General features: G+C 48.7%; 2 protein-coding genes across 9 annotated transcripts in view; one reads left to right on the top strand and one right to left on the bottom strand.

Moving 5' to 3' along the window:
• The window catches only part of DDB2 (damage specific DNA binding protein 2), a 57,842-nt gene extending 38,776 nt beyond the window's left edge, over positions 1-19,066 (top strand). For 3 of the 8 annotated variants that reach the window (XM_074013732.1, XM_005578004.4, XM_074013731.1), the window contains exons 4-10: positions 11,953-12,098; positions 13,702-13,801; positions 13,886-14,063; positions 14,396-14,538; positions 17,333-17,497; positions 17,651-17,696; positions 18,645-19,066. In XM_074013732.1, coding sequence (XP_073869833.1) covers positions 11,953-12,098; positions 13,702-13,801; positions 13,886-14,063; positions 14,396-14,538; positions 17,333-17,497; positions 17,651-17,696; positions 18,645-18,694 — 828 coding nt within the window. In that variant the 3' untranslated portion in view covers positions 18,695-19,066. The remainder of the gene's footprint in view (positions 1-11,952; positions 12,099-13,701; positions 13,802-13,885; positions 14,064-14,395; positions 14,539-17,332; positions 17,498-17,650; positions 17,697-18,644) is intronic. The other 5 variants (XM_005578005.4, XM_074013733.1, XR_012423267.1 and 2 more) reach the window with 4 other exon arrangements.
• An 81-nt stretch (positions 19,067-19,147) lies between these two features.
• Positions 19,148-27,414, bottom strand: part of ACP2 (acid phosphatase 2, lysosomal) — a 9,737-nt gene continuing 1,470 nt past the window's right edge. Inside the window, exons 4-11 of the mRNA XM_005577994.4 lie at positions 25,665-25,817; positions 25,457-25,555; positions 25,288-25,377; positions 24,718-24,850; positions 23,257-23,339; positions 23,036-23,142; positions 22,742-22,917; positions 19,148-20,095 (exon numbers count right to left, since the gene is read on the bottom strand). Coding sequence (XP_005578051.2) covers positions 19,962-20,095; positions 22,742-22,917; positions 23,036-23,142; positions 23,257-23,339; positions 24,718-24,850; positions 25,288-25,377; positions 25,457-25,555; positions 25,665-25,817 — 975 coding nt within the window. The 3' untranslated portion in view covers positions 19,148-19,961. The remainder of the gene's footprint in view (positions 20,096-22,741; positions 22,918-23,035; positions 23,143-23,256; positions 23,340-24,717; positions 24,851-25,287; positions 25,378-25,456; positions 25,556-25,664; positions 25,818-27,414) is intronic.

Genomic DNA, 27,414 nt, shown 5'->3' with positions numbered 1-27,414 from the left:
GTTTCACCATATTGGCCAGGCTGGTCTCGAACTCCTGACCTCAAGTGATCCACCCACCTTGGCCTCCCAAAGTGCTGGGATTACAGGCGTGAGCCACTGCACCTGGCCTGGGTTTTTAAAATTATATCTTTATTGAGGTATAGTGGACATAAACTGCACCTATTTTAAGTGTACAATTTGGCTATTCTCAGCCTATGGGGTAGTCCTACTCCATAGGAGCAGTAAAAAATTAAAAAAAAAAAAAAATTGTAAAATTTGATGAGTTTTGACGTATGTGTACAACTGTGAAGCCATTACCACAATTCAAATAACTCACATTTCCCCCCCTTTGTAGTATATTTGGGGCGTGAGAGATAGATGAGTTATCTATGACCCTTTGTAATCCACTCCTCTCCACCCAATATCTTACTCACTGTAAACTGCTGATCTACTTTTTATTTTTAGAGATTAATTTACATTTTCTAGAATTATATATAAATAGAATCATAGAACATATGCTCTTTTATTTTTGTTCTAACTTCTTTCAGTATAATTATTTAAAATTTATCTACATTTTTATGTGTAGTTTTTTTGTTGTTGTTTTTTATCTTTCTGAATAATGGTTCATTGTTTTTTGGGTTTTTTGGGTTTTTTTTTTTTTGAGACAGAGTCTTGCTGTCTCAAAAAAGGGGCAGTGCAGTGGCACGATATCGGCTCACTGCAAGCTCCGCCTCCCAGGTTCACACCATTCTCCTGCCTCCGCCTCCCAAGTAGCTGGGACTACAGGCATACACCGCCACACCCGGCTAATTTTTTTGTATTTTTAGTAGAGATGGAGTTTCACCGTGTTAGTCAGGATGGTCTGGATCTCCTGACCTCATGATCCACCCGCCTCGGCCTCCCAAAATGCTGGGATTACAGGCGTGAGCCACCGCACCCGGCTGGTTTTTTTTCTTTAAAGACAGGGTCTTGCTGTGTCACGCAGGCATGATCATGGCTCAGCATAGCCTCAACCTCCTCGGCTCAAGCAATTCTCCCACCTCAGCCTCCTGAGTAGCTGGCGCTACACACACAGGCCACCATACTTGGCTAATTTTTAAATTTTGTTATAGAGACAGGGGTCTCACTGTGTTGCACAGGCTACTTTCAAACTCCTGGCCTCAAGCAATCCTCCTGTCTTGGCCTCCCAAAGTGCTGGGATTATAGGCGTGAGCCACTGCACCCAGTCGCATTGTATTGATATGCTACAGTTTATTCATTTACCTATTGAAGGATATTTGGAATGTTCTCTAGTTTTTGAATGCAACATATAAAGTGGCTGTGAACATTCACATACAAGTATTTGTGTGGATATATGTTTTCATTTTTCTTGGGTAAATACTTAGCAGTGGAATGGCTGGATTATTGAGTAGGAATGTTTTAAAGATACTTTTTAAATGAGAAAAGGCTTTTCTATTTACCCACATATTGTCATTTCCAGTGCTTTCATTCTTTCATGTGATCCAGATTTCCTTTTGGTAATATTTTCCTTCTGCCTGAAGAAATTCCTTTCATATTTCTTATAATGCAGATTGTTGATGAATACTTTCCACTGTTGTTTGTCTCAAAAAGTATTTTGCCTTTATTTTGGGGGAGGATGTTTTTGCTAAGTATAGAATTCTAGGTTCACAGTTTTTAAAATTATTTAACTTTTATTTTTTAATTGACGAATTAAAATTGTATTTATTTATCACGTACCATATATTGGTTCGCAGTTTTCTTTCTTCAGTACTTTAAAGATGATTTCTAGGCCGGGCGTGGTGGCTTACGCCTGTAATCCTAGCACTTTGGGAGGCCAAGGCAAGTGGATCATTTGTGGTCATGAGTTCCAGACCAGCCTGGCCAACATGATGAAACACCGCCTCTACTAAAAATACAACAATTAGCTGGGTTTGGTGGTGCTCACCAGTAATCCCAGCTACTTGGGAGGCTGAGGCATGAGAATCGTGCTTGCACCTGGGAGGCAGAGGTTGCAGTGGGCCAAGATGGCATCACTGTACTCCAGTCTGGGTGACAGAGTGAGACTGTGTCTCAAAAATAAATAAATAAAAATAAAGATGATTTCTAGCTGGGCACAATGGTTCATGCCTGTAATCTCAGCACTTTGAGAGGCTGAGGATGGGGGTCCTCTTGAGGCCAGGACTTTAAGACCAGCCTAGGAAACACAGCAAGATCTCATCTCTACAAAAAAATCTTAAAAATTAGCAGTAGCTTGAACTTGCAGTTCCAGCTACTCTGGAGGCTGAGGTGGGAGAATTGCTTAAGCCCAGGAGTCCAAGGCTTCAGTGATCTCGGCAAGTCTGGGTGACAGATCATGATCCTGTCTCAATTAAAAAAACAAAACAAAACATCCTGATGAGAAGTTTGCTGCTATCCTTATGTTCTTCCCTATGTAATTTTTCTTCTGGTGGCTTTAAAAATGATTATGAGACCGGGGGGCACGGTAGCTCATGCCTGTAATCCCAGCACTTTGGGAGGCCGAGGCGGGCGGATCACGAGGTCAGGAGATAGAGACCATCCTGGCTACACGGTGAAACCCCGTCTCTACTAAAAATACAAAAAAATTAGCCAGGCGTGGTAGCAGGCGCCTGTAGTCCCAGCTACTTGGGAGGCTGAGGCAGGAGAATGGCGTGAACCCGGGAGGCGGAGCTTGCAGTGAGCCAAGATCACACCACTGCACTCCAGCCTGGGCAACAGAGAGAGACTCCATCTCAAAAAAAAAAAAAAAAAAAAAAAAAATTATGATGATGTGCTTGTGGAGATCACTAAGCTTCTTTGATTTGATTTGTGAATTTTTTTTTTTTTTTTTTGAGACAAAGTCTTGCTGTGTTGGCCAGGCTAGAATGCAGTGCCATGATCTCGGCTCACTGCAACCTCCACCTCCAGGGTTCAAGCGATTCTCCCTCCCTCAGCCTCTGGAGTAGCTGGGATTACAGGCACCCACCACCTCGCCTGGCTAATTTTTTTTTTTTTTTTTAAGTAGAGACAGGGTTTCACCATGTTGGCCAGGCTGGTCTGGAACTCCTGACCTCCAGTGATCCGCCCACCTTGGTCTCCCAAAATGCTGGGATTACAGGCATGAGCCACCTTACCCAACCCATTATTTCTTACAAATAGTTCTTTTTCTTTTGGGTCTCCAATTACATATTGTCCAGCAGGTCATTGTTGTACTGTTAATTTTTGTCTTTTTCCCTGTTTCATTTTGTGCAGTTGTTCACTGATCTTCACTTCTGTAATATCTGACCTGCTGTCAATCCCTTCCTTCTTCCCTTCCTTCCCTTTCCCTTTCCCTTCCCCTTCCTTTTCTTTTCTTTCTTTCCTTCCTTCCTCCTTCCCCTCCCCTCCCCTCCCCTCCCCTCCCCTCCCCTCTCTCTTCTCTCTTCTCTTTTCTCCTCTCTTTCCTGCTTGTGCAGAGCAGGGCTATTCCATAGGCAAAGTAGCCCACTGTATTTTTCATTTCAGATACTGCATATCCCCTCTAGAAGTTGGGTCTTTTTTTTTTCATGTCTTCCATTTCTCTCCTCATATTTATTATTTCCTCTTCTTTCTTTTGTGAGGCAGGGTCTCACTCTGTCCTCCAGGCTGGAATGCACTGGCACGATCTCAGCTCACTGCAACCTCCACCTCCCAGGTTCAAGCCATCCTCCTGCCTCAGCCTACTGAGTAGCTGGGATTACCGGTGTGCACCATCACGCCTAGCTAATTTTTGTATTTTTAGTAGAGACCAAGTTTCGCCATATTGGCCAGGCTGGTCTCGGACTCCTAACGTCAAGTGATCTGCCTGCCTTGGCCTCCCAAAGTGCTGTGATTACAGGCGTGAGACACTGTGCCTGGCCTGATCCTGTGTCTTAAAAAAACAAAACAAAACAAAAAACTCTAACATGTAATACTGCTTTTTTAAAAAAAATTGTGGGCCGGGCTGTGTCTCACACCTGTAATCCCAGCACTTTGGGAGGCTGAGATGGACAGATCTCCATCCAACATGGTGAAACCCCATCTCTACTAAAAATACAAAAAAATTAGCTGGGCATGGTGGTGGGTGCCTGTAATCCCAGCTACTTGGGAGGCTGAGGCAGGATAATCACTTGAACCCGGGAGTCAGAGGTTGCAGTGGCCCGAGATTATGCCACTGCACTCCAGCCTGGACAACAGAGCGAGACTCCATCTCTATTAAAAAAAAAAAAAAACTGGCCGGGCGCGGTGGCTCAAGCCTGTAATCCCAGCACTTTGGGAGGCCGAGACGGGCGGATCACGAGGTCAGGAGATCCAGACCATCCTGGCTAACACGGTGAAACCCCGTCTCTACTAAAAAAATACAAAAAACTAGCCGGACGCTGTGGGGGGTGCCTGTAGTCCCAACTACTCGGGAGGCTGAGGCAGAATGGCATGAACCCGGGAGTCGGAGCTTGCAGTGAGCTGAGATCTGGCCACTGCACTCCAGCCTGGGTGGCAGAGCGAGACTCCGTCTCAAAAAAAAAAAAAAAAAAAACTGGTAGAAAACACGTAACAAAATTTACAATCTTAACCATTTTTAAGTATACAGTTTAGTAATGTTAACTATATTCACGTTGTACAACAGATCACTAGAACTTTTTTCTTATAAAATTGAAACTCTACACCCACTGAACAACAAGTCTCCACTTCTTCCTCCCCTTATCTCCTGGCAACCACAGTACTACTTTCTGTTTCTGTGAGTTTGACTACTTTAGATATCTCATCTAAGTGGAATCATACAGTATTTATCTTCTTGTGACAGGCTTATTTCCCTTAATACAGTTTTTTAAGATTCATCCATGTTGTAGCATGTGGCAGAATTTCCTTCTTCTTTAATGCTGAATAATATTCCATCATTCGTGTGTACCACCTTTTGTTTATCTGTTTATTCACTGGCAGACACTTAGGTTGACTTCATCTTTTGGCTACTGTGAATAATGCTGCAGTGAATATGGGTGTGCAAATATCCCTTTGAGACCCCGACTTCAGTTCTTTGGGGCTAATGCCAGTAAGTAGGATTGCTTCATCAAATGGTAATTCTGTTGTTCATTTTTTGAGGAACCACCATACTGTTTTCCATACTGGCTATACCATCTCATGTTCCCATCAGCAGTGTACAAATGTTCCTACTTCCCCACTTCCTCACCAACATTTCTTTTCTTTTCTTTTTTTTTTTTTTTTTTTTTGAGATGGAGTCTCCCTCTGTCACCCAGGCTGGAATGCAGTGGCGTAGAATCAGCTTACTGCAACCTCTGCCTCCCGAGTTCAACTGATTCTCCTGACTCAGCCTCCAGAGTAGCTGAGATTATAGGCACACACCACCATGCCCAGCTAATTTTTGTATGTTCAGTAGAGATGGGTTTTGCCATGTTGGCCAGGTTGGTCTTGAACTCCTGACCTCAGGTGATTCACCTGCCTTGGCCTCCCAAATTGCTGGGATTACAGGCGTGAGCCACCATGCTCAGCCTTTTCTGTTTTTTTGATAGTGGCTGTCCTAAGCGATGTGAGGTGATAGCAGTGTAGTTTCATTTGCATTTCTCAAATGATTAGTGATGTTGAGCATCTTTACGTGTGCTTCTTGGCCATTTGTATATTTTCTTTGAAGGAATGTCTATTCAAGTCCTTTGCCTTTTTTTTTGTTTTTTGAAACAGGGTCTTACTTGGTCACCTAGGCTGCAGTGCAGTGGCATGATCATAGCTCACTGCAGCTTCGAACTTCTGGGCTCCAGTCATCCTGCTGCCTTAGCCACTCTGGCTAAGACTGGGACTGCAGGTGCTCGCCACTATACCCTGCTAACTTTGTTTTGTTTTGTTTTTTTCGCTATCTCTTACAGAAAGGACCTACTAACTTAAAAAAAATTTTTTTTCCATAGAGACTGGGTCTTGCTAGTCTCCCAGGCTGGTCTTGAACTCCTCTTTGCCTGCTTTTAGTTGGGTTATTTGTTGTTGTTTTGTAGGGGGTCTTTATATATTCTGGATATTAACCTCTTTTTTGTTTTTTTTTTTTGTTTTTTGAGATGGAGTTTCGCTCCTGTCGTGCAAGCTGGAGTGTAATGGCGCAATCTCCGCTTACTGCAATCTCCACCTCCCGGGTTCAAGCAATTCTCCTGCCTCAGCCTCCTGAGTAGCTGGGATTACAGGCATGAGCCACCATGCCCGGCTAATTTTTAGTAGAGACAGGGTTTCACCATGTTGACCAGGCTGGTCTTAAACTCCTGACCTCAGGTGATCCGCCCGCCTTGGCCTCCCAAAGTGCTGGGATTACAGGGGTGAGACACTGTGCCCGGCCATGATATTAACCTCTTATCAGATCTATGATTTGAAAATATCTTCTCCCACTTCATAGATTGCCTTTTCACTCTGTGGATTGTTTCTTTTGAGGCCTGATTTTTTTTTTTTTTTTTAAATTTTGAGATGGAGTTTCACTCTTGTTGCCCAGGCTGGAATACAATGGCGTGATCTTGGCTCACTGCAACCTCCGCCTCCCGGGTTCAAGCAATTCTCCTGCCTCAGCCTCCCAAGAAGCTGGAATTACAGGCACCTACCAACATGCTAAGCTAGCCTGATTGATTTTTAATAGTGAACCAACCTCGCATTCTTGGAATAAGTTCATCCTGGACATGATGTATTTATCATTTTTAAATATTACTGGATTGAGTTGGCAAATATTTTAAGATCTTTGCATCTGTGTTCATGTGTAAAATTGGCCAAATCCTTGTCACATTTGTGTATCAAGATTATGCTCATTTCTGGCCGGGCGCGGTGGATCACTCCAGTAATTCCAGTACTTTGGGAGGCCGAGACGGGCGGGTCACAAGGTCAGGAGATGGAGACTCCTGGCCAACATAGTGAAACCCAGTCTGTACTAAATATGCAAAAATTAACTGGGTGTGGTGGTGCACTCCTGTCATCCCAGCTACCTGGGAGGCTGAGGCAGGAGAATTGTTTGAACCCGGGAAGCAGAGGTTGCAGTGAGCCGAGATCACGCCACTGCATTCTAGCCTGGCAACAGAGTGAGGCTCCGTCTCAGAAAAAAAAAAAAAAAGATTATGCTGATTTCTGAGAATTGCTTGAGCCCAGGAGGCGGAGGTTGTAGTAAGCCGAGATTGCACCACTGTGGTCCAGCCTGAGCAACAGAGCATGACTGTCTCAAAAAAAAAGATTATGCTGCCCTCATTAGCTTGGGAATGATTCCCTCGTTTTCTAGTCTGTGGAGAGGGAGGATTTAAGATCAATATCTAGCTGGGTGCGGTGGCTCACTCCTGTAATCTCAGCACTTTGGGTGGCCAAAGTGGGCAGATCACCTGAGGTCAGGAGTTTGAGGCCAGCCTGGCCAACATGGCAAAACCCTGTCTCTACTAAAAATACACAAAAATTCACCGAGCATGGTAGCAGGTACCTGTAATCCCAGCTACTCGGGAAGCTGAGGCAGGAGAATTGCTTGAACATAGGAGGCAGAGGTTGCCGTGAGCCAAGATTGTGTCACTGCACTCCAGCCTGGGCAACAGTGTGGGACTCTGTCTCAAAAAATAAATAAATAAAAATTAAAAAAAGAAAGATCAGTATCTCTTCCTCAGCCAGGTCTGGTGGCTCATGACTGTAATCCCAGCACTTTGGGAGGCCGAGGCAGGCAGATCACATGAGGTCAGGAGTTCGAGACCAGCCTGGCCAACATGATGAAACTCCGTCTCTACTAAAAATACAAAATTTAGTTAAGTGTGGTGGCGTGAGCCTGTAATCCCAGGTACTTGGGAGGCTGAGGCTAGAGAATTGCTTAAACCTGGGAGGCGGAGATTGCAGTGAGCTGAGATCGTACCATTGCACTCCAGCCTGGGCTAGAGTGAGACTCCATCTCAAAAAAAAAAAAAAAAATTATTTCTTTCTATCTATCTATCTATCTTCCTCTTTCATCATCATCTTTTTCCCTTCCTGAACAGTTCAAACCAAAAGTCATTAGGTAGGATCAAGCAAGATAGATGTTTATGTAGTGGGGAGGCTACAGTGCTGGAAGTACCAGATGCTGGGCCCCTGAAGCTGAGGTGGGTGTCAGTACAGGTGGCAGGTGGCAGCAGCTCAGTACATAGAGACTGGACCCAAGCAAGATCAGAGGGGCATCCATGCAGGCAGGGGTGGAGAGTAGAGGAGGCCAGGCATGGAACAGTGAAGTGTGAAGCGGGGGTAAGGAGGCTGACCCACAGGGAGGTCTAGAGTGGGGTGGCGGAGTCAAGTGGGGTGAGCAGGGCTTTTGCATGGAGAGGGGACGGCAGTGGCGCCTGATGTGGGCAAGGAAGTTGTGTCTGCGTGGTTGAGGGAGTGGAGAGAGAGGAGAGGGTGATTGTGCCCTTGGGAGGGTACAAGAGTCCAAGCATCCTAAGGAAGACGTGCATTTGGGGGGTGTGTGGCAGCAATAGTGGAAGACTGGTTAAATACAAGGAGATTAATCAAATATGTAAGTATATTGAGTATAATGGGAACCACATTTTTCACTGTCAAAGAAGGGAATTATAAATATGGAAAGAGAGAAACTCGAATCAACTCTGTGGTGTTGAATTTGAATTGAAGACATTGATACGAAATTATGGTTTGCAGTATACAAAGTGAAGACAGTTGTGAAGCAATCTGATTGCAGATTCTCTTTACAGTTTTATTACCTTAATCTTTTATAAGTGTCTCACCCCGTGCTTAATTTGATGGCTCTTTTTTTTTTTTTTTCCCAATAGAGATAGGGTCTTGCTCTGCCGCCCAGGCTGGAATGCAGTGGTAGGATCATAGCTTACTGCAGCCTTGAACTCTTGGGCTCAAGTCATCATCCCGCCTCAGCCTCTCAAATAGCTATGAGCACAGGTGTGCACCATCACTCCCAGCTGATTTTTAATAATTTTTTATAGAGGCTGGACCCAGTGGGTCATGCCTGTAACAGGACTTTGGGACGCTGAGGTGGAAGGATTGCTTGAGCCCAGGAATTTGAGACCAGCCTGAGTTACATAGTGAGACCCGGTCTCTAAAAAAAATAAATAAATAATAAAAATTGGTGACACACACCTATAGCCCCAGCTACTTGGGAGGCTGAGGCGGCGGGAGGACTGCTTGAGCCCAGGAGGTTGGGGCTACACTGAGCCAGGATTGCACCACTGCATCAGGGTTTCGAACTCCTGGCCTTAAGTGATTCTCCTACCCCAGCGCCCCAAAATACTGGGATTATAGACGTGAGCTACTGTGCCCAGCCAATGGCTATTCTTTTTGCAACTCATTACCGAGTTCTCCCAAAGCTTTCAACACGGCTTTTGTAGAAGTAACAATGTCCTTTGTTTTTGCACGTATTTCATCAGTTTACATGCTTGATTAAATTTGGTATTAATTACAATAAAAGATGCAACTGGAATAAACAGATTTGAGAACAACTACAACCAACCCTTGGTTTGGTAAGCATAGAACTCAACTGGAGGGAGCAGAAGATTATCATACTACCAGCCAGCATTTGGCAGACCGTGAGCATTAGAATGACCGTGAGGTTAGAACGTTTTATAGAGGGAAGGGAACGTGCCAGTTAGTATGTTGCGATAGCTAAGTGATTGTTGCATAGAGGAACTTGTACAGTTCTATGAGGCTGGGATAGCTGCAGTGTAAGGAAGAAGTGGAAAGGTGGAGAAAGGCAGAGAAGTGGAGAAGTTTCCCTCTTGGGGATGTAAAGTTCTTAAAACAATGCCTGACCGGGCACAGTGGCTCACGCCTGTAATCCCAGCACTTTGGGAGGCTGAGGCAGGCCAATCACCTGAGGTCGGGAGTTCGAGACCAGCCTGACCAACATGGTGAAACTCGTCTTTACTAAAAATACAAAAATTAGCCGGGTGTGATGGTATGGGCATGTAATCCCAGCTACTCAGGAGGCTGAGGCAGGAGGATTGCTTGAATCCAGGAGGTGGAGGCTGCAGTGAGCTGAGGTTGTACCACCGCACTCCAGCCTGGGCGACAGAGCAAGACTCCATCTAAAAAAAAAAAAAAAATCCCCCCAAAAAACAGTGCCTAATACATAGTAAGCAATTAATAAGGTTAAGCCATTGATATTATCATGATTACTTTCATCATAATTTTCTGGGATGACTGGAAGAATAGGAAGGGGCACAGATCTGACTCTTGCCCTCCTAACTCCACCACTGCTCTGAGCTGAAGCTCTTCTAAAGAGAGCACTGTGGGAATAGCAAATTAGGGCACATCCATAAAATGGAATAATACCTCAGCAATAAAATGAGATGAGCTTGTTGATAAAGCAAACTCAGATGAATCTCAGAGGCATGATGAGTGACATGAAACAAGACAGTCTCAAAAGGTTGCATACTGCCTAATTCATTTACATGACATTCTATTTTTAATTCTATTTTTAATTTAATTTTATTTTTAGAGACAGGATCTTGCTCTGTCACCCACGCTAGAGTGCAGTGATGCGATCACAACTCACTGCAGCCTCGACCTCCAGGGTTCCGTCATCCTCCCACCTCAGCCTTCTGAGGAGCTAGAACCACAGGCACCTACCACCATGCCTATATATATATGTGTGTGTGTGTGTGTGTGTGTGTGTATATATATATATATATTTTTTTTTTTTTTTTTTTTTTGTAGAGATGGGGGTTCTCCCTATATTGCTCAGGCTGGTCTTGAACTCCTGGCCTCAAGCAGTCCCCCCGCCTCAGTCTCCCAGGTGGTGGGATTACTGTGCCTGGTCTATTGGACATTCTATGAGGGCAAAACAATAGTGATGGAGAACAGATCAGCCAGGGGCTGGGGGCGAGGGGAGGGTGTGATTGCAATGGGATAGCACAATGGAGTTTTTGGGCTGTTGCAAATGTTCTGCATTTTGATTTGGGTGGTGGTTATTTAAATCTATACATATGTTAAAATTCAGAGAACTGTATACCCCAAATTTGCTATATGTTAATTAAAAAAAAGAAAGTAAAAATAAAGCCTTAAGAAGTGAAGGGAGGCCAGACTTAGTGGCTCACGCCTATAATCCCAGCACTTTGGGAGGCTGAGGCTGGCGGATCACCTGAGGTCAGGAGTTCAAGACCAGCCTGGCCAACATGGTGAAACCCTGTCTCTTCTAAAAATACAAAATTTAGCCATGCGTGGTGGTGGGCACCTGTAATCCCAGCTGCTTGGGAGGCTGAGGCAGGAGAATCGCTTGAACCTGGAAGGCAGAGGTTGCAATGAGCCGGGATCACGCCATTGCACTCCAGCCTGGGTGACAGAGTGGGACTCCATCTCAAAAAAAAAAAAAACAAAAAAAAGGAAAGGGAGGGAGGGAGGGAAGAAGAAAGAGAAAGAAAGAAAGGAAGAAAAAGAAAAGAAGGGGCCAGGCAAAGTGGCTCATGCCTATAATCTTAGCACTTTGGGAAGCCACGGTAGGAGGATCACTTGAGCTCAGGAGTTCGAGACCAGCCTGGGCACCACAATGAGACCCTGTCTCTACCAACAATTTTTTAAAAATTAGCACTTGTAATGCCAGCACTTAGGGAGGCTGAGGTGGGCAGATCGCTTGAGCTCAAGAGTTCAAGACCAGCCTGGGCAACATGACAAAACCCCATCTTTAAAAAAAAAAAAAAAAAAATACAAAAATGAACTGCGCATGGTGTGTGCACCTGTAGTCCCAGCTACTTGGGAGGCTGAGGTAGGAGGATCGCTTGAGCCTGGGAGATTGAGGCTGCAGTGAGCCGTGTTCGTGCCACTGCACTTCAGCCTAAGTGACAGAGAAAGACCCTATTTCAAGGGAAAAGAAAAAGAAGTGAAGGCTCTGTGGAGAGCGTCCTAGTGTTTAGGTGTCCGAGCTGACCTGGCCCCACGCACTGCTCGTTGGTGCTTCCGTGACAGCGCAGCACGCGTGCCCAGGCCTGGTTCCTCACTGCCAGGCCCATCATCACTCACTGGCTTTTTCCTTCCTCGTGTTAGATTGGAGCTGGAGGGAGCATCACTGGGCTGAAGTTTAACCCTCTCAATACCAACCAGTTTTACGCCTCCTCAATGGAGGGAACAACTAGGCTGCAAGACTTTAAAGGCAACATTCTACGAGTTTTTGCCAGCTCAGACACCATCAAGTGAGTAGTTTAACTAGGCGGGGAAAGGGCTTCTAAGCTTAGGTGTAGTTCCGGCAAGAGCATCCAGATCCCATTTCCTCAACCCAACCTGGCACAGGGAAGAAAGGAAAGATGTCAGCCACCTTCCGCCCTTCTTTCTCTTTCTCAAACTGTTCCTTGGCCACCCTCACTTTGGTCCAGGTGGGTTACTGCTTTGGGAAGGTGTTCTGGAGCCTCAGCTCTTCTGTAAGTCATACCTGTATTAGACTAGACCTGGACCTTCACTAGATAAGCCAGCATGGCATAGGCCCAGAAAGCCACCTAGAGAATGGAGCAGCAGCTAAGAACTTGAGACTGAATTCCCTGCACTCGCTGTGGTGTAATGACCTGAGCCGTTCCTGGGTGCAAGCTTACATGGATGGAATCTTGTCCATAAAGTGCTCTGAACTTCCCAAGAGAAAGTGGCTGGAGAAATTACAGAATGCAGCTGGGTGCGGTGGCTCATGCCTGTAATCCCAGCACTTTGGGAGGCCAAGGTGGGTGGATCACCTGAGGTCAGGAGTTCAAGACCAGCCTGGCCAACATGGTGAAACCCCATCTCTACTAACAATACAAAAAATGAGCCGGATGTGGTGGTAGGTGCCTGTAATTCCCAGCTACTTGGGAGGCTGAAACAAGAGAGTAGCTTGAACCCAGGAGGCAGAGGTTGCAGTGAGCCAAGATTGCGCCACTGCACTCCAGCCTGGGCAACAAGAGTGAAATTCCATCTCCAAAAAAAAAAAAAAAATTACAAAATGCTCGTCACTTTGATTTCCAGCTAGAGCCGGGACTCTGACTGCTCCCTGAGGAATTAAGTGAGGGTGCTGGGGTGTAACTAGCATTGGATGGGATCCTGGGCTGTCCTGCAGGGATGAGGAGTGCATGCGCAATTCAGCAGGTGATTGGATAGACGAGGCTCCAGGCTCGTTTTCCGCAAGAAATCTTCTTGCTTGAAGATATTCATAAGGGATGGCAAAAGTCAGTGTAGCATGGATTTGAGGGTTTGAGAGAAAAACTGAGCTGAGCTCCTCTGGCTGGATAGCAGGATCCCTGAAGCACCCCTAGTCAGCCTCCCAGTCCAGTGGTTTGAGGGACCAGAAGAGCTCCTGGTTGTGTGTTTTTCCCTCAGTGTTCAGAAGGGGGCAGAAGTGCCTTTCCAGCCAGCTCTGAGGAACAGAGCCAGGCAATCCCTGTTTGGCTTGTGTCTCCTTTGGCCCAAAGGGTGGAGAGTGAAAGGAGAGAGCAGTAAAGGAGGATTGCTTAGAACCCGGGGTGTGGGGGCGGGCGTGCCCTGAGGCTTGCTTTATGGTTTGAGCTTTGTCTGCTTCAGAGACTCTTAGGAGCTGGGGATCCTGGGCCCAGCAGTAACCAGACAGATTTCTGAGCCCCATTACCCCATTCCCTCTGTCTGGACGGTAGAGCAGTCTGAATGTTCCTCGCTAGGAATCCACAGCAAGACAGTTATTCATTCATTCAACAAATATTTATTGAATGCCCACTGTGGGTTAGTCACTGGAGCAGCAACAGTGAGTAAACAGGCCTATCTCTGTCCCCAAGAATCTTACAACACAGTCTTTCCCTCCAGCATCTGGTTTTGTAGCCTGGATGTGTCCGCCAGTAGCCGAATGGTGGTCACAGGAGACAACGTGGGGAACGTGATCCTGCTGAACATGGACGGCAAAGAGGTGCGTTCTCCCAGGTCCTGCCTTTCCCTCCCTCATCCCCGCCTCGGTTCTGTGTCCCCACCTGAACCGAGCTCTTCTCTGCAGCTTTGGAATCTCAGAATGCACAAAAAGAAAGTGACGCATGTGGCCCTGAACCCATGCTGTGATTGGTTCCTGGCCACAGCCTCCGTAGATCAAACAGTGAAAATCTGGGACCTGCGCCAGGTTAGAGGGAAAGCCAGCTTCCTCTACTCGCTGCCGCACAGGCATCCTGTCAACGCAGGTGTGATATCCCAGACCTCATCTCTCCTGCAGACCCTGCCTATCTGACTGCTGCTGGGGTGTTCCCTCAGCGTGGAAGCCACTACCACAAACCTTTACCCCTGATAGCGTCTGCCAAGCTGATGTCTGGGAATCTTTGTGGCTGTGGCTGTCCCCATCAACTGCTGAGTTTCCAGAATTTTGTTGTTGTTCATAGCCCAGATTCACCTCTTCCTTTCCGCTCCTGTCTAGAGAGGAGTGGTAGGGAGGGTACCCCTGCAGGAGAAGGCCTGCAAGGCCAGGACCACAGGGGGCTCGTGGTTCCTTCAGCTCAGGGGCTTTTCACTTTGCCAGCTTGTTTCAGTCCCGATGGAGCCCGGCTCCTGACCACGGACCAGAAGAGCGAGATCCGAATTTACTCTGCTTCCCAGTGGGACTGCCCCCTGGGCCTGATCCCACACCCTCACCGTCACTTCCAGCACCTCACACCCATCAAGGTGAGTGGCGGAGGGAAGGAGCTCCCAGAAGGAAGCTGTGATCATGAGGCTGGAGCAGGTCTGCCCACGGTGGGGAAGGGCTGATGTGGTAAGCCTGCCACCCCAGATCGCTCCTGGCCCAAGCACAGAGCATCTCTTACCCTTTGGCTCTCTCTCTTCCTTTTATCCCACTTCTGCCATTCCATATGGTTGAGTTTTCTTTTTGTCTCTCTGATAAAGTATTTTTCTGAGTTTTTTCAGCCCAGCTCTGATCTCACGGTGAGCATTTTCTAAGATCCTACCCTCTGTTCTGTCTTCTCAGCTTCAGTTACCTGTGTACAGTTGACCCACAAACCTTCACCTTTTATTTATTTATTTATTTATTTATTTATTTTATTTTATTTATTTATTTATTTTTTTGAGACGGAGTCTCACTCTGTCGCCCAGGCTGGAGTGCAGTGGCCGGGTCTCAGCTCACTGCAAGCTCCGCCTCCCGGGTTCACGCCATTCTCCTGCCTCAGCCTCCGGAGTAGCTGGGACTACAGGCGCCCGCCACCTCGCCCGGCTAGTTTTTTGTATTTTTAGTAGAGACGGGGTTTCACCGTGTTAGCCAGGATGGTCTCGATCTCCTGACCTTGTGATCCGCCCATCTCGGCCTCCCAAAGTGCTGGGATTACAGGCTTGAGCCACCGCGCCCGGCCTTATTTATTTTTTTTAAGGCAGGGTCTCGCTCTGTCACCCAGCTGGGAGTATAGTGGGGCAATCATGGTTCATTGCAGCCTTGATCTCCCAGGCTCAAGCGATCCTCCTGCCTCATTGTTTTGTTTTTGTGTTTCTTTTTTGCTTTTTGTTTTTTAAAGACAGGGTATTCCTCTGTTACCCAGGCTGGTCCTTTTTTTTTTTTTTTTTTTTTTTTTCTTTCTTGAAACAGGGTCTTGCTCTGTCACCCAGGCTGGAGTGCAGTGGCACAAACATAGCTCACTGCAGCCTCAACCTCCTGGGTTCAAGCAATCCTTCCATCTTAGCCTCGGGACTAGATTGGACTACAGGTGTGTGCCACCACATCCAGCTAATTTTTTTATTTTTTGTAGAGATGGGGTTTTGCCATGTTGCCCAAGCTGGTCTTGAACGCCTAGGTTGAAGCTATCCTCCCGCCTTGGCCTCCCAAAGTGCTGGGATTACAGGCATGAGCCACCACGCCTGGCAACTTTGCCTTCTTAGTTTGTCTTGCAGGTTTCTGTGCTTCTAATAATAAAAATAAGTCTTTTATTTTCCCACCTTTTCGCAGGGTCTTGTTAATAGCTTCTCTATCCTTAGTCCCCAAGACTAATGGCTTTCAAGTCCTTTGATGCCTTCTTGCCTGAGCCCCCATGCAGCCTGAGCTCTGCTAGTTCTGTGTCCTTTTCCAAAACTACAGATCCTCTTCAGATCTTCAGGTTTTATGCCTGTACTTCTCTGGTCAGTTCAGCCTAGTGGTGGAGAGCACCAGTTTCCAGCAGCCAGACCCCCTGGGTTAGAATCCTTGGGCAAATTATTTATATTTTGGATCTGTTTCCTCATCTGCAAAAAGGGAATACTAGTCTCTAACTGATAGGGTTGTTGTGACGATGAGTCAGTATACTTAACGCACTTGGCCCCATGCCCAGCACCTGGTAAGTATTGGTAAGTACTCAATAAATGATGATTGAATATTGAGTGGCCCCCATGTACCTCAATCACATCCAAGCTCTTAATAAGTAATGTCAAGAATCCTTCCCCATTTGGTGTTCCTGTTAATCCATCGGTGTTCCTAATAATCCATCTGTCCCCATGTCCCAGTTTGTATCTAGCCAGGTGTCATAAGTCATTACAGCTTCCTGTGATTTGTGACTTACTTCTAAGCCTTTGCATGTACTATTTCTTCCTTCCTGCTAACCATGTCTTTCCTCCTTCAAAACTTCCTTGAGAAGTTTAATTAGGAAAATCCCATCCAATTTTGTCATTTTAATAACTGCCAGATTTGTTTTCAGTGGGGTGATCTGGGGAACGTGGGTTTCCTTCTCTTTTTTAGCCAGTAGCAATTCTATACTTAACTCTTAGTAATTCATGCTGACGGAGGCGGGATGATAGTGGGGTTCCTCCAGAACTGAAGTCCTGTTAGGTTTTGGTCATCAGAGGCTTCTTTTGCTTTGTTGTAGGCTGACCTCTTAGGCTAATATCTGGGTCAGGCTGAGGTGAAAACGTTTATCAGTTAGCATGATCTTAGGAAATGCAAGTGAGGGAGAAGGCCTGAAGCTGCCCTAAGGGCCAGGGAGGCCAGCTAGGGATTAAAAATGTGCAATGGCAGAGGCAAACACAACCAAAAACCATTCTTGTCGTTTTCTGTAAGACTTACCTCCATTATTAGGTTGGCTTGTTACTGGCAAATAATACCTTTTTTTTTTTTTCCCCTTTGAGACAGAGTCTTGCTCTGTCCCCTAGGCTGGAGTGCAGTGGCATCATCTTGGCTCACTGCAACCTCCGCCTCCCAGATTCAAGTGATTCCCCTGCCTCAGCCTCCCGAGTAGCTGGAACTACAGGCATGTGCCACCATGCCCAGCTAATTTTTTTTTTGGTATTTTTAGTAGAGACAGGGTTTCACCATGTTAGCCAGGATGGTCTCGATCACCTGACCTCGTGATCCGCCCACCTCGGCCTCCCAAAGTGTTGAGATTATGGGCGTGAGCCACCGCGCTCGTCCCAAAGAATACTTTTGATGTCCCTCTTTGTTGATGTTTGATGTCCCTCTTGGTCATGTTCTGCGTTTACTCTCATGACCGGCCTCTCCACCTCCTAGGCAGCCTGGCATCCTCGCTACAACCTCATTGTTGTAGGCCGATACCCAGATCCTAATTTCAAAAGTTGTACCCCCTATGAAATGAGGACGATCGATGTGTTTGATGGAAACTCAGGGAAGATGATGTGTCAGCTCTATGACCCAGAATCTTCTGGCATCAGTTCGGTGAGGCTTGGGCCCTCAAATAATGATGGGAGGAAGCAGGGATTCAACCTACCTTATTGACCAAAAATGACCAGAAATTAGGTTTTGTGTGCCCTTCTATGTCTCTGCTAATACCTTCACCCTTTCCTTGTGTTGACACTCTTGTCTCTGCAGCTCAATGAGTTCAATCCCATGGGGGACACGCTGGCCTCTGCAATGGGTGAGTAGGAAGATACATCTATCTGACTTGCCGAGCCCAATCCTACTTCCCAAGGTTCAGTGCGGGCCAGCCTCAGCCCTGCCCTGCCACATTCACCCCAGGGCAGTGGCCCGCGGAAGATGGCTGGAAGACAGTGGTCTCTTTAGCCGAGGCCCTCCATGCCTCTGGCTTTGTCTTGGTCATGCAATGCCTGGCTACTGTCCAGTTTCCTAATGTTTCTTTCTTTCTTTTTTTTTTTTTTTTTTTTTTTTGAGACGGGGTTTCACTCTTGTGGCCCAGACCGGAGTGCAATGGCATGGTCTTGACTCACTGCAACCTCCGCCTCTCAGGTTCAAGAGATTCTCCTGCCTCAGCCTCCCGAGTAGCTGGGATTACAGGTGCCTGCTACCACGTCCAGCTAATTTTTTTCATATTTTTAGTAGAGACAGGCTTTTACCATGTTGGCCAGGCTGGTCTCAAACTCCTGACCTCAGGTGATCCGTCCAGCTTGGCCTCCCAAAGTGCTGGGATTACACGCATGAGCCATCATGCCGGCCAGTTTCCTAGTATTCCTTTTTTTTTTTTGAGATGGAGTCTCGCTGTGTCCCCCCAGGCTGGAGTGCAGTGGCACGATCTTGGCTCAGTGCAAACTCCGCCTCCTGGGTTCACGCCATTCTCCTGCCTCAACCTCCCGAGTAGCTGGGACTACAGGTGCCCACTACCACGCCCAGCTAATTTTTTGTATTTTTAGTAGAGATGGGGTTTCACCGTGTTAGCCAGGATGATCTCTATCTCCTGACCTCACGATCCGCCCGCCTTGGCCTCCCAAAGTGCTGGGATTACAGGCGTGAGCCACTGTGCCTGGCCTTCCTACTATTTCTTTACCAAATCCTAGGTTTGCAGGCCAGCCCCAGGCTCTGAGAGACTGGTAACGGAAGGTGTAAGTCAGACTGGTCTCATTCCTCCTAGGTTACCACATTCTCATCTGGAGCCAGGAGGAAGCCAGGACCCGGAAATGAGAGACACTAAAGAAGGTGTGGGCCAGACAAGGCCTTGGAGCCCACACATGGGATCAAGTCCTGCGAGCAGAGGTGGCGATTTGTTAAAGGGCCAAAAGTATCCACGGCTAGGGTTGGAGCAGGGGTGCTGGGAGCTGGGGCGCTGTGGGACTGGGACACTTTCGTGTTAATGCTCTGGACCTACCTCCAGAGACTGCTCCAGAGTTGGTGACGCAGCTGCCCCAAGGGCCCCTCTGTATCTAGCCTGGAACCAAGGTTATCTTGGAACTGAATGACTTTTCTCCTCCTCTCAGTGGGTGGTAGCGGAGGGATCAAGCAGTTATTTGATTTCTGCTCACTTTTGATATGGCCAATAAAACCATACCCGACTGAGCTTTTGTGTGGATCTTGCAGAAGTAACCTGGTCAGAGAGCTTCTTGCGTCTCAGAAATGAAAAGGCACAGGAAACAGCACTATCAGTCCAATAGGAAACAACACTATTCATTCTCTGGGAGCTGCCCCAGCCCTATTCTGGGCCACAGTCTACAACTTTCTTTTCCAGCTTACAACCTGCATGTACCTCAGGTCCCTGGAGACCCCAGCCCAGCTGAGGGACAGCAGTTTCCTGATTCCATGTGACAAGCAACTCCCCTCCCACCACTCCCCACTCCCTCCCAAGTACAGACACCCTTCCATCCTGCTCCAATTGAAGGGGTGACAAAGGTTCCTGAAGCATTCTGTCTGAGTCTAACGGTGGCTCTAGCCAGACACAGGGAAATGTGGCTGGCTGGCTGTTGGGTGATCCAGTTCTTTGGGAGCCAATGTTTGTACCCCTGGTATTTGCTGTTTTTCTCACTAAAATAAGCACTGAGAGGCAAGACCGTGTCCTCTGAGCTATTTGCCAAAGACTCCAGGCTGGAGGAAAAAGAACGGGGCTTGATAGAAGCGCAAGTTGGATCCAGCACCAACTCTGCCGTTTTCTAATCCTAGGTCCTGAGTGAACACTGACGGCCAGTTTACATCTCAGGTGTGTAGGGAGCATGGAGGAGGCAAATCCTGTTTGGAGAAAGCCAGTGTCCAACACAGCACTTGGTAAACATCAGGCATGGGAATGCTGAGTGACAGGCACCACGGGCCACGCTGAGCCCCACTCGCTCATCTGGCTGGGGTCATCAGAGGGAGGCCCAACCCAGGATCTCCCGTCCATGGGCTGGGGAGCAGCAACAGTCAGGAGCGAGGGCCCAGCCCACCTCCCCTAGGAGGCGGAGGGAAGCGGGCTGAGTGGTTGTCAGGCATGGTCCTCCCCATCTGCGACGTGGCGGTAGCCAGGAGGCTGGGCCTGCATCCGGAAGAGGACGGTGAGGAGCAGCACTATGAGGAGGAAGAGGATGGAGCCACATACAGCCAAGGCCACGATCACTTCTGGGCATGGGGGAGGCAAGAGAAAGGTCATGTCAGTGTCCATCATATGCCAGGTACTGTTCTGACACATAGGAGATACACAGAGGTGGCCAAGACAGAGTCCCTGCTCTCATGGAGTTTACGTGCTAGGAGAGGGGATGTAATAAATAAGCAAATGGGCTGGTCATAGTGGCTCATGCCTGTAGTCCCAGCACTGTGGAAGGCTGAGACGGGCAGATCACCTGAGGTCAGGAGTTTGAGACCAGCCTGGCCATCATGGTGAAAACCCATCGTTACTAAATAAAGTTGGCCGGGCGCAGTGGCTCACACCTGTAATCCCAGCACTTGGGGAGGCCGAGGTGGGCAGACCACCTGAGGTCAGCAGTTTAAGACCAGCCTGGCCAACATGGTGAAATGCCATCTCTACTAAAAATACAAAAAATTAGCCGGGCGTGGTGATGCGCGTGTGTAATCCCAGCTACTCAGGAGGCTGAGGCAGAGTAATTGCTCGAACCCGGGAGGCAGAGGTTGCAGTGAGCTGAGATCGTGCCATTGCACCCTAGCTTGGACAACACGAGCGAAACTCCATCTCAAAAAAATAAAAAAATACATAAAAGCTGGGCGTGGTGGTACACGCCTGTAGTCCCAGGTACTCAGGAGGATGAGGCGGGAGAATTGCTTGAACCTGGGAGGCGGAGGCTGCGGTGAACCGAGATCACACCACTGCACTCCAGCCTGGGCGACAGAATGAGACGCTGTCTCAAAAAAAAAAAAAGTTAGGAGTGACAGGTCAGTGATGAATGTGATACAGAGACAAAGCAAAGTAGGTCAGCAGGGAAGGCATCGTTGAGGAAGTGAGAAGTTTAACAGAGACCTGGAGTCAATGAGTGACATACAAAGATCTGAGAAGAGTGTCATGGGGCAGAGGACAGGAAGGAAGGGCAAAAGGCCCAAATGTGGGGATAAGCCTGGCATGTGCTAGGATCATCAGGAAAGTCAGTCTCACCAGAGCAGAGTAAGCAAAGGGCATGTAGGAGATGGGGCAGGAGACCAGATGGAGTAGGGCCTGGAAGGCCATGGTGAAGAACTTGGATTTTATTCTACATGTGATGGGAAGCCATTGGAAAATTCTGAGAGGACAGTAGTGTGAACTGGTTTAAGAGTTAACTCAGTCGGCCACGGTGGCTCATGCCTGTAATCCCAGCACTTTGGGAGACTAAGGTGGGCGGGTCACCTGAGGTCTGGAGTTTGAAACCAGCCTGACCAACGTGGAGAAACCTCGTCTCTACTGAAAATACAAAATCAGCTGGGCGTGGTGATGCATGCCTGTCATCCCAGGTACTCAGGAGGCTGAGGCAGGAGAATCGCTTGAACCCGGGAGGCGGAGGTTGCAGTGAGCCGAGACTGCGCCATTGCACTCCAGCCTGGGTGACAAGAGCAAAACTCCGTCTCAAAAAAATAAAAAAAGTTAACTCTGCTGTGCTGAAAGACTGGTAGGGACAAGAATAGAACCAGAAAGAACTAGGAAACTTCAGTCGGTCGGCAAAAGCTGACAGTAGATTGGACTGTGGAGGCAAGAGCACGTATTAATATTTGAAAGGTTGAGCTGATCTGGCAGTGGGCTGGATGAGGGGTATGAGAAACGGTATGCAGAATGACTCCAAGGGCTATACTGTGCCACTAGGCAACTCGTGGCATTGACTGAAACAAGGAAGCCTGGAAGAAAAGCAGCTTTGGAAGGAAAAGCATCTGGTTTAAGACATTGCAACTTTGAGATGCCTTACTTAACGTGCACATAGAGACCTCAAGTCGGCAGCTGGATATGAGTCTAGCTCAGAGAAGAGGTGGTGAATCTGTGAGTCAGGGCGTAAGGACAGAAGTGAGCATAGAGATGGGCATAAAGTCATAAGGCTGCATAAGATCACTTGGGAGTGTGCACAGATGGGGAAAGCGCCAGGGATGAGTCCTGGGTCATCCGTTCTTTAGTGAGGAAGGGACAACTAAAGTCAGGAGAAGCCAAGAAAGTGTTTCAGGACGGGGTGGCCAATTATGTAATGCTGCTGAGAGGCGAGAGAAGCTAAGAACTGGTCACTGGCTTTGGTAAGAGGAGGTCATTGGTCACCAGACAAGTGTGGCTTCAGGGTAGTGGAAGGTGACACAAGACTGTCTAATGTGAGTCTAAGAGATCAGGCGGTGAGGAAGCAGAGCCAGAGTCTAGGCAGCTCTTTCGAGGATTCCATTCTGAGAGGGAAGAGGCTGGTGGCTGGGGAAGAGGTGGCTCTCAGAGGTCATGGATGGGCTTTTGGGAGGGAAGTGATCCAGTAGGGAAGCAGAGGCGTCAGAGCTCCTTGCAGAGGTGAGGAGAGAGAACCTGAGCGCGGGTGGAGAGGCCATCCTAAGCAGTGGCTTCCCCAGCAAGTAAGCTGGTGGAGCTGGTGGTGGAAGAACGAGCCGATTCTCTCCTGGCTCTTATTTTCTTGGTGATGTAAGTGAGACATCACCTGAGGGTGAGAAGTGGGGAGAAGGTATAAAGTGGTCTGGGGTCGGGGAGGGAACTCCTAGCAAATGCAGTCAGATGACTGGGAGTGCGACAGCTCTTGAGATTTGAGGATGTGAACTGCAGGTTGGTCTGGGGCATGACTAGCAAGGAGTCTGGTGACAGCTCACCTGTGTCTGCAGGACCGCTTGCCAGCTGGCACTCCTGCTGCCAGTCCTTGGGCACGACGGGCTCCGTGAGGTGAAGGAAGTCCTGCAGTGGGCAGCGGTGAGGGCAGCCAGGCAGGCTGAGCGGCCAGGGGGCCTTGTCACTCTCGTTCCGAAAGTACATCTCCACTGAGAAATTCCTAAGGGTCGACAGGAGGCAACATGGGAGCTGCCCAGCCTGCCTGTCATGGGGTCCTTGGGCTGCCCCGAGCCACCTCCTGAGGGCCCTCTCCAGAGGACACTGCTAGCTCCACTCACCCAGAATCTTCCTGGTACAGTTCAAATATGTGGCAGGAGGCATAGGGGGCTTGTTCGCCATTGTAGACGTCCAGTGCCATTTGCAGGGCAACCAGGGTAGTGTCGTGCTGCGGGGGAGAGGGGCTCCCCGTCAGCATTGTTCCCCACACCCGCAGGAACTGAACAGAGAAGAAATCCAGCTCCTTGCCTGACACAGCATGCTAGGGAGCGCAGGCACTCACCGCGGAGTAAACCAGCAGCTTGGGGAGCTGGGAGGTGGTCGCCATTAGGGTCAGGTTCTTCCTTATCTGAGCCAGCAGGACTCCTGAAGGAGAAAAGTCCCCGGTGTTGCCGGCTACAGCCACCCCTGCCTTCTAATTCCACCTATCTGTGCTCCTTTCACCCTCTGCCAGGCCTGGGCCTCATCCCCTACACAGAGAACTCTTTAGTGTCATAGGGACCGTGTAAGAACTCTGTGGCACCCCTCCTCTCTAAGAACTGTCAAATGTATAGAAGGAAGCAAGACAAAACAAGGTATTTGCCTATATTTCAACACGGATGTAGAAACCTGCCTGTGTTTACAGAAGCACTTCAGTTTGAAACAAATGTAAACGTAAGATTGCTTCAGAGTACACAGTGGGTGGATCCGTGCCCGGGTAACTACCATATGCTCTGAAAACTGAGATGTCAAAAAGGTGTGACAGCCGGCAAGCCTTTAGGTGCTCAAATGAGGAAGCTGGCATGTGTATTACTCTCAGCCTTCTCAAAATGGTCCCCACTGGTTCTCTTGGGGCAGCTATTCATTTAGGAGAGGGAGGGTCTTCTGATGTGGGCGAAACTTAAGAACATGAATGGCAGGGCTGGGCGTGGTGGCTCACGTGTGTAATCCCAGCACTTTGGAAGGCTGAGGCGGGCAGATCACCAGAGGTCAGGAGTTTGAGACCAGCCTGGCCAACATAGTGAAACCCTGTCTCTACTAAAAATATAAAAAGTAGCTGGGCGTGGTGGCAGGCACCTGTAGTCCCAGCTACTTAGGAGGCTGAGGCAGGAGAATCACTTCAACCTGGGAGGTGGAGGCTGTAATGAGCCAAGATCGTGCCACTGTACTACAGCCTAGGTGACGGAGCGAGACTCTGTCTCAAAATAAATAGGCTGGGTACGGCGGCTCATGCCTGTAATCCCAGCACTTTGGGAGGCCGAGGTGGGTGGATCACCTGAGGTCAGGAGTTCGAGACCAGCCTGGCCAACATGGTGAAACCCCATTTCTACTAAAAATACAAAAATTAGCTGGGCATGGTGAAACCCCATTTCTACTAAAAATACAAAAATTATCCAGGCATGGTGGCATGTGCCTGTAATCCTAGCTGCTCAGAAGGCTGAGGTAGGAGAATCGCTTGGACCCAGGAGGCAGAGGTTGTAGTGAGCCAAGATCGAGCCATTGCACTCCAGCCTGGGTGACAAAAGGGAAACTCCGTCCCCCCAAAAAATAAATAAATAAACAATTTCTTTTAAAAAGAATAGGATGGCAGAAAAGGAAGAGAGCTGGGGAAATTTGGTGACTAGCGGCATGAGGAGGGGAATTTGGTTCTCAAAGAGCAGGGAGTGTTTCAGTAGAGAGGGAAGTGTGTAAGAAGCCCCCACAGCAGATTTTTAACGCCTTAGGGTCCTGAGGAGTGGAGTGACATGCTGTCTTTGTCACTCACCCCCCTGAAGCCGGGCCTTCTCCGCCTGCTGGTAGATTCCGAAGAGGAAGCGGAAGCTGAAGTCCTTTAGCCGGCTGAGACGCTGCATGGTTTGGGGTGAGGCCCAGGGCGGCAGGTGCAGCCCGTGCGTTTGCTGTATATCGCAGCGGGCAGGTTAGCGCCCCAGGCCTAGGCCAGCCTCTCCAGGGGGCAGCTCTCTTCCCCAGTGGGAAGGTGCCTGTGTGTGTGAGGGAGGGAGAGGAGACAGAGGCAGAGGGGCTGGAACTAGTAGACATGGCAGACGGTGTGGATGCTGCAGGGCACAGGAAAGGAAGCTCAGGCACAAAAAGTGAGACTCAGCAGAAAGGAGCTTTGGGTGGAGAGCAGCAGGGACTGCTGACAATTAATAAACCATTTCCCACTCTGAGGATCTCTGTCACCCGTGAGGGAAGTTCCCGTGTTTCACAAGCACAGCCTCCCTGGACCTCCCCAGGGGCGTAACGGTATCAGGCACTGTGTTCTACCGTCCTGGTGACCTGGGCCTGCTGAGGGGAAAAAGAGTGATCACAGTGGGCACTCTAGTGGGCTCACCTCACAGAAGAGTGTGTCATAGACATTCCAGACAGTCTCCAGTGTCAGGTCTGTAAGCCCTGTCTCGTTGGCCACCATGTCCAGAAATTGCTATGAAAAATGGATCAGGATCTCAGTGCTTTTGTGGGGAAAAGACAGTGTGGCGACCTCCACCTCTGCCCCTACTCACTGCATTCCGAGAACTCTCGTTCTGATACTCTGGTGTCTTCCGGGTCTCATTCTGCAGCTGCTCATAACGGGGACATGGGCCCAACGGGAACTTCAGCAGCTGTAGAGCGAAGCAGGGAAACAGGCAGTGGGAAAAGGAGCCTGGCATCAGCAGGCACACGGCCACAGCTGTCCCCTCACCATCCCAGGGAAGGGCTGGCCACTCTCACCCTGTCCTCAGTGATGGGCACAGTGTGCACAGGGATAGGCTGCCACGAGATGTTCGGGTTGAAGCGCTGCATCCCGTTGGGAGGGAAGAGTCCAGCCAGGTTGGCCTCAGCACTCATGAGAGTCCGGTCAAAGTCTGTGCTTCGCACATAAACCTGCAGAGATAGCAACACAAGTCACGTGTGTGTGTGTGTGTGTGCGCGCGCGCGCGTGCGCGCACGTGTGGTGGGGAAGTTTTGGTCACCCTGGAGTCGTGTGTGTGTGCGCACCTGCGCACGTGCGTGTGTGGTGGGGAAGTTGTGGTCACCCTGAAGTGGAGCCGCGTGTGTGTGTGTGTGTGTGTGTGTGGTGGGAAGTCCTGGTCACCCCAAAGTGGAGCCCCGGGGGAGAACCTGTTCTTGAGGATCACCCAGCAAACTGTAAACCTACCATGCATCTGGCCCTCACCCCCCTCTGGCCTCTGGCCTTCCCCATCCCCCAAACACTCCACTGGGGGTTGTCACCACTCTGTGAAGAACTCCTGTGGGAATGGCCTTAATTGAATACCCCTTTCTCCCAGTCAAAAGTGCTGAGTCAATCAGTAAGGCTCTCTGGTCTGTCTGGTTTCATAACAACACCTCTCTCCTTGTCTAGATCAGGGTCCTTGGGGCAGAAACTGGCTCCAGTGATGACCCTTAGAGACCAGGGAGAAAAAATAAGATAAAGGTCTGGGCCTGGTGTCTCACGCCTATAAACCCAGCACTTTGGGAGGCCAATGCAGGAGGATCGCTTCAGGCCAGGAGCTCGAGACCAGCCTGGGCAACATAGTGAGACCCTGTCTCTATAAAAAATGACCCAGGTGTGGCGGGCACCAGCTACTTGGGAGGCTGAGGCAGGAGGATCACTTGAGCCTAGGAGTTTGAGGCTGCAGTGAGCTATGATTAAGTCATTGTGCTACAGTTTGGGTGACAGAGTGAGACCCCTTTAAAATATACGTATATATTTTAGGCCAGGCACAGTGGCTCATGCCTGTAATCCCAGCACTTTAGGAGGCCGAGGCGGGCAGATCAGCTGAGGTCAGGAGTTCGAGACTAGCCTGGCCAACATGGTTAAATCCTGTCTCTACTAAAAATACAAAAATTAGCTAGGCATGGTGGCATACACCTATAATCCCAGCTACTCGGGAGGCTGAGACAGGAGAATCGCTTGAACCCAGGAGGCGGAGGTTGCAGTGAGCCAAGATCATGTCACTGCACTCCAGCCTGGGCAACACAGCAAGACTCCATCTCAAAATAAATAAATAAATAAATAAACAATATTTTGAAGAGCTTATTCAGAGATAGTGGCTCATGAAAAGGGAGGAGGAAACTGGGGAAGGACAAGCTCAGGACAGAGCTGGGCCTTAAGGGAACAATTAACAATATCTAGGGACTCTTGACACAGCTGAGGCTGACAGTGGTAACCAGAGGAATAGCTTCCCCCATCCCTGGGGTAGGGCAAGGACTCAAGGAGCAGGCACACTCGCCAGTCCTCCCTGATGTGCCCTAGGAACGTAGCGTGACCTGGCGTGGCAGACAGGGCTCGAAGACCTCATCTTGATCAAGGAAAGACAAGCCCTATCTACGTGCATCTTCCCCGCTGTCTTTCATCTTGGCCCTGTCTGGTTTATCATCAGATACCCCCACAACATTCTAAGCTCCATGAAGACAGAGATCATATCTGTATGGTGCACCACTGAATGCGAAGTGCTAGCATAGTTCTTGGCCTTTAATG

This window comes from Macaca fascicularis, chromosome 14 (genome assembly GCF_037993035.2).
Source record: "Macaca fascicularis isolate 582-1 chromosome 14, T2T-MFA8v1.1".
In the NCBI taxonomy this organism is placed as follows: domain Eukaryota; kingdom Metazoa; phylum Chordata; class Mammalia; order Primates; family Cercopithecidae; genus Macaca; species Macaca fascicularis.
Note: the sequence above shows the minus strand (reverse complement) of the source record. Positions and strands in the feature narration are given on the sequence as shown.